Source organism: Talpa occidentalis, unplaced genomic scaffold (assembly GCF_014898055.3).
Source record: "Talpa occidentalis isolate TD23 unplaced genomic scaffold, MPIMG_talOcc4v2.1 talOcc4.7, whole genome shotgun sequence".
Taxonomy (NCBI): domain Eukaryota; kingdom Metazoa; phylum Chordata; class Mammalia; order Eulipotyphla; family Talpidae; genus Talpa; species Talpa occidentalis.
This window is the reverse complement of record NW_023605083.1, coordinates 64,680,528-64,698,884: the sequence shown is the minus strand read 5'-3', so window position 1 is coordinate 64,698,884 and position 18,357 is coordinate 64,680,528. Positions and strand designations below refer to the sequence as shown.

General features: G+C 42.9%; 1 protein-coding gene across 17 annotated transcripts in view; it reads right to left on the bottom strand.

Annotated features, from left to right (window-relative positions):
- ZNF618 (zinc finger protein 618) overlaps positions 1–18,357 on the bottom strand; it is a 176,443-nt gene that overhangs the window by 26,503 nt on the left and 131,583 nt on the right. For 9 of the 17 annotated variants that reach the window (XM_054689063.1, XM_054689066.1, XM_054689064.1 and 6 more), the window contains 5 exons: positions 18,003–18,092; positions 17,068–17,103; positions 16,897–16,974; positions 10,186–10,245; positions 9,585–9,674 (listed from right to left, as the gene is read on the bottom strand). In XM_054689063.1, the coding sequence (XP_054545038.1) occupies positions 9,585–9,674; positions 10,186–10,245; positions 16,897–16,974; positions 17,068–17,103; positions 18,003–18,092 (354 nt within the window). The remainder of the gene's footprint in view (positions 1–9,584; positions 9,675–10,185; positions 10,246–16,896; positions 16,975–17,067; positions 17,104–18,002; positions 18,093–18,357) is intronic. The other 8 variants (XM_054689071.1, XM_054689068.1, XM_054689070.1 and 5 more) reach the window with 2 other exon arrangements.

Genomic DNA, 18,357 nt, shown 5'->3' with positions numbered 1-18,357 from the left:
CTACAAAGCCCTACAGCAAACAGCTACTGGGGGGCCATGATGATGAATGAGAATTCAGAGGTCACACAAGGTGAGGTGTCTGAGCTCTCACTTGCCAAAGAGGAGAGACCTTGCTGAATACCTTGAGCACTCAGATGAGACCCAGAAAGGCCATGCCTTAGAAGGATGCTTTAACCCTAGAAATAAGGACTATTCTAGACCTGTCCCAACACAGCTCAAAAAATCAGTCTTTAAAATATCAAGCTGATCTCTAAGTAAAATAACTGACTACCAGAGAAAAGTTTATCATGTTTCAAAGGAAGACAACAAAATCTAGACACTCAATAACACAGCATCCACAATGTGCAGTATGGAACAAGAAGTATTACCAGGGAAAACAGAAAAATGAGACTAATAATCCAGAGAAGAAAAAACTGTCACTGGAACCACACATCATGGCATGAGGAATTAGCAGATAAGGACCTTGAAATAGCTACTGTAAATATGCACAAAGGTTTAAAGGATAATATAATGAGAACATGATATAAAAAGGAACAAGATGGAACTTATACAGATAAAAAAATATGATAGCTGACATAAAAAAATGACCTGATGGATTTTCTAATAAATCAGATTAGAGACTATGGGAGATGATATTGGTGACTTTGAAGGCAGAACTAGAAAAGCATCAAATTGAAGCACAAAGGGAAAACAAGGCTGAAAAACTGAATAGAACTTCAGTTGATATGTTCATCAAACAGTATAAAAATATATATAATTAAAGTCACAATGGGAGAAGAGAGAGAGACAGGGGAAGAAAAATATTTGAAGAAGTACTGGGTTGAAAGTTTCCCAAGGGTGATGAAAAATATAAACTCACATATCCAAGAAGATCAGCGAACCCCAAATGAAATAAACACAGAAAACCATACAGTATAATGAAATTGCTGAAAACCAACAGTATAAAAGTATACAGAGGAAAGAGACATTAAATGTAGAATACCAATCAGAATTATCTGATTTCACATCAGAAAAAACATAAGCCAAAATACAAAAGAATGACATTTTTATAATGCCGAAAGAAAAAATTCTCAGCCTAGAATTTCCTATCCAGAGAAAATATCCTTCAAAACACAGAAACATTTTCAGTTAAGAGAATATTTAACCTACAGACCTACATATAAGAAATGTTAAAGGAAATTCCTCAGGTAATAAAGGAAATGATAAGTGATAAAATTTAAATTTATTTAAGAAAAGGAAATTGTTTAAAGAAAAAAGAATAATTGTTGGGCTCATAATATGTAGGCATATATGTATAAGAACAACACCAAGGATAGTAAGGCAGTAAAAACTCTTTAAGATTATTACATTGATATGTGATATGATATAGATTCATAATAACAGAGTAACCACTAAAAGAGTACTGTATTGCTAGGAAAGAGGAAAAAAACCTTTTTTTTAAAGATTTATTTTTATTTATACAAGAGTTGGGGTACAGGTCAGAGTCGTGGAAGGGTGAGAATATTCACTAGAGACAGAGCCAGGGAGCAGAACAGGCAGACAGACCAAAAGCACCGCTGGGGGGAGCAGTGGGCGAGGCAGAAGAGGTCTGCTGCGCCATGTGGGATTCTCCCTAGCCGGCCAGGAATCGAACCCGCACTGCGGAGGCTGTGGACAGCTTCACAGCGCTGTGCTCAACCCGCTGCGCCACAGGGAGGCCCAAGAGGAAAAAAATCTTAATATCAAAGAAGGCAAGAAAATGAAAGATGTGTAATAGAAGAAATATAAAATGATAAACTTAAAACCAATCACAGCATATACTATATTAAATGTAAATGGATTAAACATTTCAAATAAAAAGCAGGGATTGCCAGGTTGAATAAAGGAGTGAAAATCAATTACACACGTTCAATATAAAGAAACAGATTAAAAGAAAAGGATGAAAAGAGATATACTATGCAAACAATATTTCTAAGAAGGCTATAGTGGCCATGTTAAATGAGATAAAGTACATTCCAGAACAATAAATATTTCCAAAGATGAAAAAGGGCATTGCATAATATAAAAAGACAGAATGTCCTTGAGTGTATGCACTTTAAAAACAAAGTTTCAAAATACATGAATCAGAAACTGATAGAATTGAAAGGAGACATGCCATATCCACAATTATAGTAGTGGGTTTTAATATCTATCTCTCAGTATTTGATAGAACAAACCAATTAAAAGAAAAAGGCTGAAAAGGCATAGTAAATTGAACATTATTAACCAAATTAACCTAATTAACACTACACTTGGGGAATATTTTCCCCAACTCATCTATAAAACCAGCATTACTCTGATACTTAGCTCAGGAAGGACATACAAGAAAAGTAAATTGCTGAATGGAATATAAAATGGCATAACCACTTTGTATGGCTGTTTCTTACATCTACCATATTATCATATGGTAGATTTCATTTAGCCATTTCACCTAAGCACAATGAAAACAGTTGCCCATATGAAGATGTGTACATAAATGTTCATGGCAGTTTAACCTGTATTAGTTCCAAACTGGAAATAATCCAATGTCCATCCATAACTGACTAGGTAAAGGAAATGATGACATCTATATCTAGACAATGGAATACTACTACTCATCAATTAAAAGAAATGAATTGTACATGCAAACATGGATATATCTTAAGACAATTATGTTAAAAGAAACCAGACCCTGGCCCCCAAAAGAGTACATACTGTTCCATGTATATATTACTGTAGAAAATGCAAACTAATCTACAGTAAGAGTTAGCAGGTCAATACTTGCATGGGAATGGGGAAGTGGTGAGGGATTATTAAATAATACAAGGAAACTTCTGGGGTGATGGATATGTTCATTATCTTGGCTGCAAAGATGCTTCATAGGTATATACATAGGTCAAAACTTATCAAACTGTATACTTTAAATATAGGCACTTTATTGCATGACAACATAACTTTATAAAGGTACTTTCTTAAAAACAACGTAAATATTTTTTTCAGTAAAACCATCATTAACAAACCACTGACAGAATAGGGGACTTTGGGCTAACCCTAGAACTACAGTTCCCTACTCTTGAGGGGTCAGTTTTGGAAGTTGTATTAAAAGTTGGGTAAAGGTCTAAGGGATTTTAGATAGGAGTGATGAGAAAACAAATTCTTGAAAGCTAATTAACTCCATAAACCAACCTAGTTTTTAAAGTAATTTAGATGCCTATCCAAGAAAAAGAAATTTCAAAGAAGGAAGTCAGTTATTCTTATGGCAAAGAAGAAACATCCCATTATTGTACCCTTCTTCAGTTCATTTCATTGTTTGACTTTCCGATAATCTTAATGTGTTTTAATAAAGTATAGGCATGGTGACCTATTAAAACTAAATCAATCCATGCAATTCGCCACATTCTCTGAATAAAAGATGAGGATCATAGAATTAACTCAGTAGATGTAAGGAAAGAACATAAAATACCAATTTATGACAAAAACTTTCAACAAAGTAGGAATAGATGTTAACTTCCTCAACTGACAAAGGGCAGCTATGAAACCTACTTCAGCTAACACAATCCTTAAATACTTGATGAAAAAAAATTTCTATAACAGGAGGTTCGGGAGCAAGGCAGAGATCTTTATTTATTTCCTCTATTTGATATTGCACCATTACAGAGAGGAAAGAAAAAAGAGCAAAGGAATATGGATTTAAAAGAAAGAAGTAAGACTGTTTTTATCAACATAAGACATCAGTATGTACATGGAAAATTTAAGACTCTATGAATAAAAGCTATTAGAATAAGTGAACTTAGCAAACATACAGGATACAAATTCAATAAACAAAAATCAATTGTGTTCATGTCAAATAAATAAAACAATTGAAAAATTAAAAAATCACAATATGGGCAAAAAACAAAACATTAAATAGAGATAATTTAATGAAATACATGCAAGACCTTTACTCTGAAAGCACAAACTACTGTTGAGAATAATTAAAAGGCTTAAATACTTGAAGAGATATATATACCATGTTCATGGATTGGAAAACTCAGTTTATTATGAAATCTATTTCCCCCAAATTTGTCAAGAGATTCAGTATAATCCAAAACAAAATCCCAGTTGGATTTTTTTGTAGCAATCAGCAAGAAGAGTAACACTTATATGGAAAAGCAAAGTTCCCAGAAAAGACAAAATATTTGAATGGAAAAAGTTGAAAAGCTGAGACTATCTGATTTAAGAATTACAATGAAACTCCAGTAAATAAGACCATGCTGGCATATGCAAAAAAATAAATAAATCAGTGGAACAGAAACTCACATTTACATATGTATTTAACTGATTTTCCAAAATGGTACCAAAAAAAAAAACCAAATCTTTACTGCAAATGCTGTTGGGACAATGGGCTATCTCTAGGGAATACAATGAATCTTCTTCTTTTTTTTTTTTTTTAAAGATTTTCTGAATTTTTTTTTTTTAAAGATTTATTTATTTATTTATTTATACAAGCACTGGGTACAGTCAGAAGCGCGGGAGGGTGAGAGAATTCACCAGAGCCAGAGCGGGGAGCAGAGCAGGCAGAAGGACCGAAGGACACTGCTGAGGGGAGCAGCGGGCGGCAGGAGAGATCTGCGCGCCATGCGGGACCCTCGCCCGGCGGCCGGGGAGCAGCCGGGGATCGAACCAGCGCTGCAGAGGCTGCGGGCAGCTTAGCAACCCAGCGCTCAACCGCTGCGCCATCGGGGAGGCCCTACAATGAATCTTCTTAACTCATATTGTAACAGGGTGGTCCCCAGGAAAGGGGGAGGTTCCAGGTTCCCTGCCCCACCCAAGGAAGGGTGGAGCTGAGCAGGAAGAGGAGAAGCTGCAGAAGAGACTGAGGAAGGAAGGAGGATGGAGCCAGGAGACCTGGAAGAGGCGCATGGAGCCTAGAGACACGTAAAGAAACTGTGCTTGTCTTTTGGTCGTGGACTGGGTGACACAGATGTGGGTGAGACCTGTGGGGAGGTGACCATGGCAGCTTTTATCTTGATGTTGATTTTGCTCTTTTCCTTCCGGGCTTGTCTGGTTGTTTGTGACCCTTTTCTGTGGGTCCCCACTGGAAGATGCTTTAGACTTGTAGCAGGCTTTGGGGCCTTGTTCTGGGCCAATCCCATTTGGATGGACTTTTACCCACAAGGGGACGGGTCACTTTGGGTGCTTGATTTAGAAACTAGACTCTTTGCCTTACCTGTATTGTTTCCTAGTTTTATTAAAGTTCCTTCCCATTAAAGTCTCCTATGTTTTGTGTTGATGCGGCGGATGGCAGAACCCATGTAGAATAGGCAGGTTTGCGGGGTTTGGGCTGCCCCTCTCCCTGTCCTATAACAATATTGTTGTAGAGCAACCCTGATACAAAACGGGGTGCCTGACTATGGGTCCTCACCCATGCGCTTAAAAGGACTTATCAATGCTCTACTGCAGGCACACGGGAAAGGTTAATAAAAGGTTTATTTACAAGGGAAGGGGAAATGAGAAAATGTACAGATCAGAGAGAAAAGTGGGAGACAAAGTTTTAAATGACTCCTACCCGATCCGCCGATCAGGAATCCCAAAATGGCACTCTGAGAGCTGGCCGCCAGCCAGGAGCCGTGAAGCCAGGAGGCGAGCGATAGCAAGCCCCCCAAGACCCATGTGTTTGGTTTTTATATCCAACCTGGCTGCCCAACTCCACCCTCAGGTCCCAGCCACCCTCCCTTTGGTGGTGACGGGATTTGTCTTTCCCAATTGTCTTGATGGCTTTAGTCTGAAGTGAGGGTGGGGTCCACAAAGCCTGTATGGGATTAGCTCAAGACATCATTTCCAATATCTAATAATATCTCTCATCATTCACAAAAGTTAAGTTGAAATGGTTCACTGACCTAAATGCAAAAATTAAAATTATAAGACTTCTATGAAAGGTCCATGCAGGGGGCCGGAATGCAGGAGCCAACCAGGAAGCCCACCTGGGGGGCAGGAATGCGGATACCTGCCAGGAGGACTCAGACAATGAGCCTCCCCCTCCCCCCTAGGAGTCTCGTCTCAGACAAAGAACCTCTACCTGCCCTACAAACTTTTCCCGCCGTAGGAGCCCAACTACCCACCTGACCTCTCCTCACCCTATAAAACCCTGCTTCCCCCTAACAACGTGCGCGACTCCACTGACCCCCGCCTTGGGTCTGTGAGGTCCGCCCGGGGCGCAATAAACTTTCCCTCCCTTTGAGAAATGTAGCCTGGCTCTCCTTTTCTTTACCGCGCCGAACCTTTCATTCTAAAGATAATAAAGAATATTTTCACCAGCCTGAGGTAGGTAAAGATATCTTGAGGAGGAACCAGAAAGCACAAACAACAGGAAAAAATTATAAATTAGGTATCTATCTATCAACTATCCATCCATCCATCCATCCATCAAGCTACCCACCCACCCCTCCCTACATTGAAAAGTTGAATCTATAATATATAATAAACCTCTACAACTTAATAATAGACAATCCATATGGGAGCTCTATCTTTAGTAGGTTGAGGAATCTCCACACAGCTTTCCATAGTGGTCAGACCAGTTTGCACTTCCACCAGCTGTGCAGGAGAGTACCTTTTTCCCCACTGGAAGGGATCATGCTTAGCGAAATAAGCCAGAAAGAAAAAGAAAAATACTGGATGGTCTCACTCATAGCAGGAATCTAGAAAACTTAAATAAGGGACCAGGAAAATGAATAACTATAAGAAAGAAAAAAATCAAAATCAACAAACAACTATGAACCAGAGACACACTATGGGGGGTGGGGAGGAGGGAAAGGAGGGATTGGGGTCAAAATGAGGGTGTTGCAATTGTATGGGGAATATAAAAATAAAATTTAAAATGCTCAAAAAAAAGGATTCTAAAAAAAAAATAATAGGCAACCGATACCAAAAAAAAAAAAAGGGCGGGGGGGGGGGGGGAGACAATTTCCAAAGTAAAATATACAAATGCTAAATAAGCAAATAGCAAAGTGCTCAATATCATTAGTCATCAGGAAAACACAAATTAACATGACAGGAGGACACATTCACCGGAAGAGCTAGAATTACACAGCCTGGTGCCACAAATATGGCTAGAATGTGGTTAGAAGGTGGAACACATGAAACTCCCAAATATGGTTGGTGGGAGTGGAAGATGCTACAACCATTTAGGAAAATGCCTCATCAGTTCTTAAAAGTTAAACTCTCCCCTGTGACCTAACAATACTACTCTTTGGTATTTATGTGCAAGAAAAATGAACACATATGCCCACAAAAAGCCTCATACAAGCATTGTCATAGTAGCTTTATTCCTAATAGTCAAAACCTGAAAACAACTCAAAGTAACAAATGGCTAAACAAACTATGGTGTTTTCCTATAACGGAATAGTGCTCAGCAGTAAAAAAAGAACAAATGATATACACAATGTTTGAGTCTTAAAACATTCTGCTGAGTGAAAGCAGCAGACCCAAAGGGTGACATCTCCACTCGGAAAAACTTCAGCCATTAGCCTAGAACCTTCTGGATACTTTCTGCAGACCCAAGGTCTCCCACGGCATGGACTGGTACTACTTGCTGGAGCCAGCAAGTCCAGGGTCTGATTCCACACAGAACCCACTGACCCACGAATCTCTGGATAAAAGCCCACTGGTTTGCCAGATGATCCAAGGGTGCCCAAATTTCAGCAAGAAATAGAGAAGAGAGATTCATTCAACAAACAGATGCAGAAAGATAAAGCAAGATGAGTCCACAATAGAGAGAAACAAGAAAATGAGAAAAAGGAACAGTGCACAGCTCTTCAGTGAAAAAGCACCTAGATGCTTATGAAGAAATCAGGGTGCAAATGATGCATCCCTCTGCTGTACCATCTGCTTTGATCAGGATAGCTTCATGGTAAGAGTATGAACCTGGAGCTTGCCTACCAGCTTCAAGGCCAACCTCCCTTTCCTGTTAACTCTATCACCTGGCTTGTTCCAGGAAGGGCCATGTGGGGGAAAAGCAGAAGCTGCACTGAAGGTATCTGAAACCAAGGCTACGGGCTGGCCTCATAACTGACACCTGTTAAGTACACTCTGGGTAGCACTCCTCTGGGCAATAGGTAGCAGGGCAATGGCTGCTTCACTGGAGAGCTCAGGAGCAAGGTAACACACACAGCTGGCCCGTTGGCTACCTGGGAAAGTGGGATTCCCAGAGGGTCCTGGGTCGAGGAGCCTGGCACAGCCATTGCCCTGATAGCTCAGAACTATTAGCCAGCATTCACCCAGCTGCCCCACACAGAACCCAGCTATGTGGTAGGCACTGGAGGACCCATACATCCCCAGCCTGGGTGGTGGGATGGATACCTCCAGCTGGGACACTCTAGATGCCTGCTTTATGCTGGAGATGTCTGGATTTTGGACCCCTGGGCTGGAAAAACATCAAGAGCTCCCATAAAATGGGAAACCTGAGTCCAGAGGGACAGGCACAGGGTCACAAGGCAGTCAGGAGCTCTTACGCATGGGGTGATTCCTCAGTCCCTGGCAGAGTGCAGGGAGGAATTCTGGGGAAGCTGCCTGCACCAGTTCTGAGTTGTGGCCACCTCTCCCTGGCCACCTGGATGTCCCTGGAGGTGGTGGGGGTGGGGGGTGGGGGGGAGTCACACCTGCATGTGCTGCCTTGGCTCCACCCAGCAGATAGCTTAAAGCCCCAAAGACCCTGTGTGATGCCCCCTACCCCCAATCTCTGGACCTGTCTTCCCATCTATAGATTGCGAAGAAGGATCCCAATAGCTCTGCTGTGAGACACGAAAGCAGGGACACTCTCTTAAACCCCTCTGCAATCGCAACTCTGGTTCAGTCCCACCCTGTCAGAACTTCAGGTGTGAAGTGAGGGGTCTCCTAGCTCATTCACTTGGGGACCTAAGGATGGACATGCCTCCAACATCCAGAAAGGGAGTGGGGAAATCTGTGGGAGCAGGAGAATGAAGGCCTGGAGGCCTGGAGATGGGAAGGAACTTAGAACCTTTTCCCTTTCTGGTCAGGGGATGAGGGAAAGATTGGGGCCCAGAGACAGGATGGGGTCTCCCTAAGGTCACATGCAAGCCTACAACCCCCTTGGGGTTAACATCTGAGTCCCAACTTGGTACTCCTTCTAATTTTTTATCCTTTTCACCACCAACAAAGAAAGGATGTCTTGTCTAGCTGACCAGCGCCTGGCCTGGGTGAGGGCCTGACTGGCTGAGAATGAAGCGTATCTCACAGTGCTGGTTTTGTGGGGTGGCCTCAGGAACCAGGTGATTTGAAGGTGCTTAGTGGGGGGGGTGGAGATAGGGTCATTAAAAGACTTGGACAAGTGATATCTACCCTAACCCCAAATCCACATGGGCGCTAGGCCTCTTGCCCTCTGAAGGAGGAATCAGGCTTTTCCTGGCTCCAAGGCAGGGTTCTCCCAGATACTCCAGCTGACACAAGAAGGGCCCCCAACCCCAGTCAGACCTCAACTCCTAGAGACTGGCCTACCCCGGCTCTCCTGTGCTCTCACCTCCTCCCGGCAAATCTCCAGAACCTTCCACCTCTCCCCACAACCCCATCCACCACCCAGAGAAGGTACTCACTGATGGGGGCGTGTAAGGCCACGTGCTCCTGGTAGGGAGTGTAGTACTTGTACTGCTTTCCGCAGAATTCACAGGTGTAATTGCCGGTTTCTGTCCAAGAAGGAGAGCAAAGAGTGGGAATGGCGCCTGGAGTCCATTTCAGAGCAGCAGCATGCTCCCCGACCCCAACTCCTCCCCATTCTGGGACCACCAACTAGAACCAGGAACCCACTTCTGTCAGAATGCCTGGGTTCAAATCCCAGCTTCGCCACTTGGGCAAACCTCTTAACCTTTCTGTGCCTCAGCTTTCCTATCTGTAAAATAGGGGAAATAAAAGGACCACTTGGTAGGATTGCTGTGAGGATTAAATTTCTATGTCAAGTGCTTAGAACAGTACCTGGCACACACTGTTCTCCTTCATTGCTCCACCCCCAGGGCTCAGTGCTCAGGAAATGTGCAGTGACCCGAGGTGACCTCCAAGGCCAACCTCTGTCAGCCCCTATTGTAAGCCCCGCTCTCTGCAATGGCTGCTCCTGCGTCTCCCGGACCTTCCCTATCCCCAAGCACCCTCCATCCCCCGAGCAAAAAGGGTCACTTCTTCTAAAGTCCCACCAGAGTTTACCTCTCTTTTGGCACTGCCTAACTTCTTTCTTCTTAAAAATTTCTGATGTAATATTGTTCACTGGGGGAAAATTATAAAATACTGATAAATACAAATACAAAAGTTTAAAAGTAAGAGAAATTTCAATCATCTGTAATCCCCAAGCAAAGAGCAACAGCTATCTCCTGGGGAGAGTTTGCATTTTGCCACTTGGCCCTTGGGGTCAGACCCCACCCCTATTCCACCTCTTCTGGGGAAGACTTCTCTCACTGACATCATTTGTCTGGCTCCCGCAGGCCTTAAATTAGCCAGCCCTGATCTATCGCCTCTTTGTAGCCTGGTACATTCAATGGACAACATTTTGTGGACATCTTGCACAATCAATAGTCATTGATCTCCACTGCATTTATTGGCTGCAGCATTCCTACCGGACTTTGGAATTTGCTGAGTCAGTCTCCTGTTCCAGGGGACATTTAGATTGTTTCCAATTTTTTTCCTTTATTAAAAAGAGATGCTGCGATCCATATACTTGTAGACATTTTTACTCATCTGTGTATCATTTTTTGCACTTCATTGCAAAATAAAGATTATCGTGTATAATGTCTGTACATTAGTTCCTCAGGATAAATTAATGGCATGCATTTTTAAGCTATAGCACCGACTTCCTATTAAAAGGTTGGGCCAATTTTCATCCCAATTAGAAAAGTGTGAAAATGACTTGTTTCCATACACAGTAGCCAGCATTAAATATTATCATCTTTGTAAATTGTGCCTGATTGGGGAAACTATATTGCCAGTTTTACTTCTCATTTCTTCCTAGTTCTAAGGAAACTGACTATTTTTCATGTTTAATTAATTATGGTTTTTGTACTCACAGTGTTGCCACAACTATATTTTATATTATAATATTATATATTTTATTATAGAGCTATATATTTTCAAATTGCTAAGAACTCTGTAGATTAAGGGCATCAACATTTTGTTTGATATGTTAAAGTATTTTTGTCTCAATTGGGAGCTTAACCTGTTTATGTTTTTCTCAATAAAGAAGCTTTAAAATCTTTGTTAGTTAAATAATGGCTATCTCTGATTCATGAACACTAGAAGAGATATATTATTTTCTGTTATTAAATGATGTATTATTTATTATAGGCTTCCAAGTTGCTAGATCACCTGTATTAATTATATGATTCAACCCCAATATAATGGTGGGCATTTATTTGCTCTGTCAACGACTAAATGTTATGATAGATCCTTCTATTTCATTGTATTCCTACATTTTCTTTGAGTGTTTAGATATGATGTTGTTTGCTGCATATAGGCTCATGAGGTCAGAATCCTTACCGTGAACTGAACCATTTATTAACATGACATGATATTCTAACTCAGTGCTTCTCAGAGTATCTTTCCAGGCTAGAACCAGTGACATACCTCGGTACCTATTAGCTGTGTGCAATCCAGAATCTCCAGACTCACCCAGGACATAATGGAAGAAAAACTGTAGGAATGGAATTCCGCAATCTGTGCTTAATAGCCCCCCTAGAAAATTCTGAGGCACAGGAAAGCTTAAGAACCACTGCTCTAACATTTAATTATTAGATGAACTAATAAAAGCTCATCTGGCATTAATATTATTAACTCTTGATAATTACTTTTCAGGTCTTCCTTTCTACTTGTTTGTATGTGCCTAAAGACATTTCCCTAAATTTTCTTGCACTTTCATTCATTAAACAGATACTGTGCTAAACACTGGCACAAAATGTTGAGCCTAAAAAACAGCCAACCTTCCTGCCTTCAAGGAGCAAACAGTCTAGAAAAGGAGAGAGAAAACTCAAATAATCACACCAACCAATTTAAAACTGTAATCACGATAGGTGCTTTTACAGAGACATTCCCAGGGCTCTGAAAATCTTAACAGGAAATTCAATTTAGTTAAGGAAGCAGGAAAGAAAGAGTTCCTTAAGAAGTTCAAATTCAGGGTAAAAGATAAGAAATTAACTATATAGGTCTCTAATAAAGCATTAGTAATTGGATTATTTTAAATTAACCTAGGAATCTTTGTTTTCTAATAAAAGAGATCATGCCATTTACTTTTATTGCTACAACTGACTTAGTTTTACATTTTTTTTTCATAACCCACCCTTTCTGGTTTATTCCTTTAGCATTATAGTTGTTTGAAATGTGAACTCCTTTTTTTGTTTTCATTATTTTCCAATATTCTCCATTGTATTTGACGGTCTATAAGACGTATTGCTCTAATTGTTACAGTCAAGCAGAAAATGGTATTTTCAAGTCTATTACCAATGAGAAAAGTAATTTAACTCATGCTTTTTAAATTTTAGCATGTACAGTTGACCCTTGAACAACATGGGGAAAATGGAGGTGCTGACCCCCAGAATAGCCAAAAATCATCCTATAACTTCTGACTCCCCCAAAACGTAATTATTCTAATAGCCTGCTGTTGGCCAGAAGCCTTACTGATAACATAAACCATCAATTGACACATAATTTGGATGTCTGATCTATTATATACTGTAATCACACAATAAGGGAAATTAGAGAAAAGAAAATGTTATTTAGAATATAAGGAACACACACTACATTTCTAGTACCATACCATATTTATCAACAACATAAGAACAACTTCTATTTATAAGAAAAGTCATAAGTAAGCAGACCCATGCAATTCAAAAGGGCAACTGTGTAAGAATGATCCAGAAAGACTGGACAGATGGCTGGGTTGCAAGCCCTGAGACTGAGATTCTCTAAGTCTGGCATGCAGCCTAAGGATGTCTTTTTTTTTTTTTAAAATACAAGAGCCGGGGTATAGTCCAGATGTGCGGGAGGGTGAGAGGATTCACCAGAGACAGAGTGGGGAACGGAACAGTCAGACTGATGAAATACCCTGCTGAGGGGAGCAGTGGGCGAGACAGGAAAGGTCTGCTCGCCATGTGGGTTGCTCCAAGGCCGGCGGGGATCGAACCGGCACTGCAGAGGCTGCGAACAGCTTCACAGCACTGCGCTCAACCACCTGCACCACTAGGGAGGCCCTAAGGATGTCCATTTATAATAAGCTTCCAGGAGATACTGAAGCTGCTGGTCTGAGGACCACAGGAGGGCTGATTTAATCTACTTTACTGTATCCTTCACCTATTTTTTCCTTACTGCTTAAAAAATTTTTTGACAGTAATCAGTCCCTTACATTCAATTTTATAATCAGATTTGCAACATTTTAAACTTACTCCTACCTTATCTAGTCTTGATATTCACAAGTCATCCTGTGCAATAAATTCCTCATAACTGAGTCCTTACAAACACTTTACCACTCAGTTGTATACCTCCAAGTAATTTTTTGATGATGTATATATACACAGGAGAAATAGTACAAAATTAATGCACAGACCACAATTTGCTTAGATATGAAACTCCTAAAGTACAACTTTTTCCCTTCAAAGCTTCTCCAATTATATTCTGGATTTAGGATTGCAGAGAAGTCTGATGCAAGGCCACGCTGGGTACGTTTGTACACAACCAGCTTTTTTATGACCAGATGCTAACAGAGTTTTTCCCCGTTGTATTTACAGTTTTAAAACATCAGTAAGATCTATGTAGTTATGGGTCTCTTTACACTGACTCTACCTGACATATGATGAGTCTTTTACTATACACATTAAGGTCTTCCTTTTAGCAGGGCAAATTTTTCTTCTATTATATCCTGGGGGTATTGCTTCCGCCCCGCTAGTTTAGTACCATCAATTATCTGGAACTGGTTCACCATTCTCACTGGTATCACATTTTTCTCTGTCTTCATCTGTTCAAGATTGTCCTTCAGTTCATGAATTCCATTTCTGCAGGTTGATTCAGCTCTTTACAATCTACAACTAGGTTCAAATTCTGTCTTCATATTTCCTACTTCTTTGCAACTGTCATTCTCACCTCTCTGTCTTTTCCTTTTATCCTGTTGCTTTTTTTTTTTTTTTTTAAAGATTTATTTATTTATACAAGCACTGGGTACAGTCAGAAGCGCGGGAGGGTGAGAGAATTCACCAGAGCCAGAGCGGGGAGCAGAGCAGACAGACTGAAGTACACTGCTGAGGGGAGCAGCAGGCGGCAAGAGAGGTCTGCGCGCCATGTGGGACCCTCACCCGGTGGCCGGGGATCGAACCAGCACTGTGGAGGCTGTGGGCAGCTTCGCAACCCAGTGCTCAACTGCTGCGCCAGAGGCCCTATCCTGTTGCTTTTTTCAACAAACAACTCCAGGCTGCTGCTTTTTCATAGGGGTTATGGTATAGACTGAAATGAATCACCCCCAAATTCAGATGTTACTTTCTTATCTCCCAAAGTGATGGTATCTAGAAGTAAGGCCTATGGGAGGTAGTCAGGTTTAGATGAGGTCGTAAGGATGGCCATTATGGATGAGACACCAAAGAGCTTATTCTCAGTCTCCCCCATGTGGGGACACTCCCAGGCCAGGAGGAGAGTCATCACCAGAACCCAACCATGTTGGCATCCTGGTTTTGGGCTTCCAGTCTCTGGAACTGTGAGAAAATAAGTTCTGCTGTGTAAGTCACCCACTATGTGGAATTTAATTATGGCAGCTAAAGCTGACTGAAATAAGTCCTATTTTCTTATATGCAATTGTGGTTGCTAAACAGAATTTCCTGGATGCTGCAGTAGATCATTTTCACAGGTACGTGCTTCCTGATTCTCCTAAATTCTCTTTTTTCTTGTGTTACACAGAATTTTCATAGTGCCCATGTTTTTCATTTTTTCAAGTTTTCCTTCCTTATCCAGGGATAAAAATCAAGTAACCTGAAAATATACCCACACTTACTCAGTTTCAATAGACATGAATGATTTGGCCTCAATCTTCCCATTACCATGGCAGGAATTATCACGGTAGACAGACCATTACCACAGTAGTACCTCCCAGATCTGCAGGTGTAGAGCAAACTGAAACACAGGGCCCTTACACCAAAATCCTCCAGAGCAGTAGGATTTCCCCTGCTCTGCCAGGGTTCCTGCATCCTTCTCTTCTTCCCTCCTCTTCCTGTTTGCTCCTCCTCTTCCCTCACCCCTCTCCAAAACAACCTGTTTCTCTAATTTGCTGAAGACGTACTTTCCAGCATGCACAGAGCTCTTCCTGTGACAACTGGTCCCTCCACGGTGCCCCGTGCCTCTACTGGCTCCCCTTAGTCTATGCACAGTTATTTAGGGTACCATGGCATTGTCCTGTTTACAAGGGCAGAAGCTCAAGCAGCAGCTTTCTTATCTTCCAAAGTGATTCCTGAGTGGTAAGCCTCACACTACCCTAAGTTGATGTTTAGGGTGCTCTCAGTTCAGAGCATCAAGCTGGGGCAAGCGGGGAGCCAAACTCACTTCACTTTTCTCAATGCAATTCCCTACTCCTTACAATTTGTGATGACTCCTCCCAGGTCCTCACATCAGCTGTCTGTCAGACTTAGTTACTGATGTAAAGGACAAGTTTCCTCTTGTTCTGCATCTTCCTGGGTAATTAATAAGTACAACTTATTTCAGGCTTTCCATGTAAGTGTCAAGACTACACTAATTCCTTTATAAATACAATCTAATCTCCATGACAATCCTGAGAGGTGTTTTATCACCTCCACCCCCTTTTTAGAGTTGAGGAAACTGGGATTAGAGAAATGATAAGACTTGTAGGATGTCACACAGGAATTAAGTGTGGAGCTGGGGTTTGTATCAGGATGGCAAGAGAGAGAGCTTGCTCTCACTCCAGACTCTCTCTCGCCAATATGGCTCAGGTGTTTGCCCTGACTAGGGGGCAGGTGCCAACCTGGGCACTTCATGCATGCATCCTCCAGCAGCCCTGTAGGAGCGACAGATGCCCTTGTCCCCAATGTACAGGTGAGACAAAGGACACTCAGAGTGGGTACGTAGCTAGTAAACTGGTGATACCGCATTCAAACCCAGGTCTGTTTGACTCCAAAGCATATTTTCATAATTATGAGGCCACAGATGGAAGGACAGTGCTCTGCCAGGGCTGCTGAAGAAGGGAGTCAGGAACCCCTGTTCCATCCCTGCATCCGTCTAAGAGGTCCTTCAGAGAACATGTCTGATTGCCATATGGGTTTCCCCACAGTCTAACTTCTAACAGTCTGAGTACTGAGGATGTCATCTTTTTCTTCATCTTTAAGATGACTTCAATGCCACTATTTATTAGGTGCTCCCTGTGCAAATGACAAGCGTGCTAACCCTCTTCCAGTGTGTCACATCTCCTGCTTCCTGCCCCGGGCAGCTTTCTCTGCAGACGGGCCCTTCAGATGATAACGACAATGTACCAGGCACTGTGCTAAAGGTGGTTTATATCCATGATCTCATTTAATCCCCCAACAAACCTGCAGGGAAATGGCACCCTCATTCCACAAGTGAGGAGCCGAGGCTCAGGATGGCTAACAGACTGCCGGGCATGTAAGGAGTAGAGCTGGCACTCAACACCAGGCTGTCAGCCTTCACTGCCCTGACCGTGACCTGAGCTGTCCTACCACTCCTCAGAAGCTAAATCTGAAGACAGATGGGCCCATTTGACAGGGGGCAAAGGGAGGTACAAGAAGGCCAACTGCTCACTGGCTATTGCTGTCACTGCGGGATGAGCAATGCAGCCCCTTTCCAGCAGCGGGACTGACCCTGTGCCCTCCACCAGCCCCTACCTGCCTCCCACCCAGTCCCAGCCCCAGGGAGAGGCCCGCATACTTGGCCCAATTTTCTGGAATGGCTCCGGGGGTTCCTCCTTCACCTCGTCAGCGGCCACCACACCTTGGTCAAAGGGGTCTGTGGGAGAACAAACGGCCCTTAGCATCCAGGTAAACAGGTCTCAGGAGTCCAGCCCAGGTTTAGGAAGGTGGGCAGTCACTGAGGACTTACCTGCCCGATTTTCGGGGGCCCCTTCCACACTAAACACTGCGCCCAGGCGGGAGGCGGCAGCCGCAGAAGGAAAGAAGCAAACAGGAGCCCTGTTAGTCCCAGCCCACAGCTACCTCTGCCCGACGCTCCCGCCTCTGTCCCAATAGGTTGCCTTTAGGAACCGGGGGGCTGCCTTGGTGAGCTTGGAAACCCCAAAAAACTCGGGGCCACAGAAGGGTGCACGCCAACCAGGATGAAGCCTGTGTGGCCATCATTCATCCTCCCCAGAGACAGGGGCCACCCTGGGGACACACACCCCTGCCTGATCATGTCTGGATCACCAGCACCCACTTGGGGGGAGAGGGCAGGAGGAAAGGGGAGGAGCACAGAGGAGAGGAAGACTGGGGGGGCAGTGTGGAATGGGGGGAAGATGAGAGGCAGCACAAGCCTGTGGAATAGGAGATTGTCACAGCGGGAGACAGGCTGAGGATGTGAGCCTAGAGAGGGAGACCCCCAAGATCCTTTCCAGGTATAAAAAACTCTAAATGTAGGGTTTCTGAGATTTTAAAATATATTATCTAAATTTATTATTCTAATTTCTAACTCTATAATCTAAGATGCTAAAATACCATCATTCATTTTAAAAATTGGTTTAATTTCACAAGATCATGCAAATACTTAATATGAAATTGTAAAATGAATTGATATGAAATTGCTGAACTCAACTGATTCTGACCTACAAAAAAGGCAATGTCACTTGGGTCATGCTGATCAGAAGAGCACACAGTGAATAAAGGGGACCTTGCCTGCCCCAGAATTCTCAGGAGTGGTCACCCCCCTCCCTCGTGGTCTGGGAAGAGCATACCAGAGGCAGGTGGGGGCTATTAGTAAGCAGCCCTGCGGGGAGGAGGTTTCTGTAGGTGACCCTGCCCCAAGAAGTGAGGGGCCTGACTCACCATCCACTGCATGCAGGTCTCGGTGCTCTTGGAAACAGCTGTAGTATTTGTACTTCTTCCCACAGATATCACATGTGTACCTGAAATTGTCTGTGGGATGGAAAGACACTCCTGGTTACCAGGGCTTCAGTCATGTGAGTGGGCTTTTTTTTGGACCGGCTCATGTGCCTCAGAAACCACAGACTAGCCCAACCTGGCCCAAATGATCGCACCTGGAAGCCCAGGACACCTGGCTCCTGAGCCAGTCTGCGCCTGTCACTGCCCGTCTCTCCCGACGGCGGCAGCTGTGGCACAGCCCTCTGTGAAAGCCCATTTTCTTCTCCCCCACCTGCAGCTGGGACTGGGAGAGAACCAG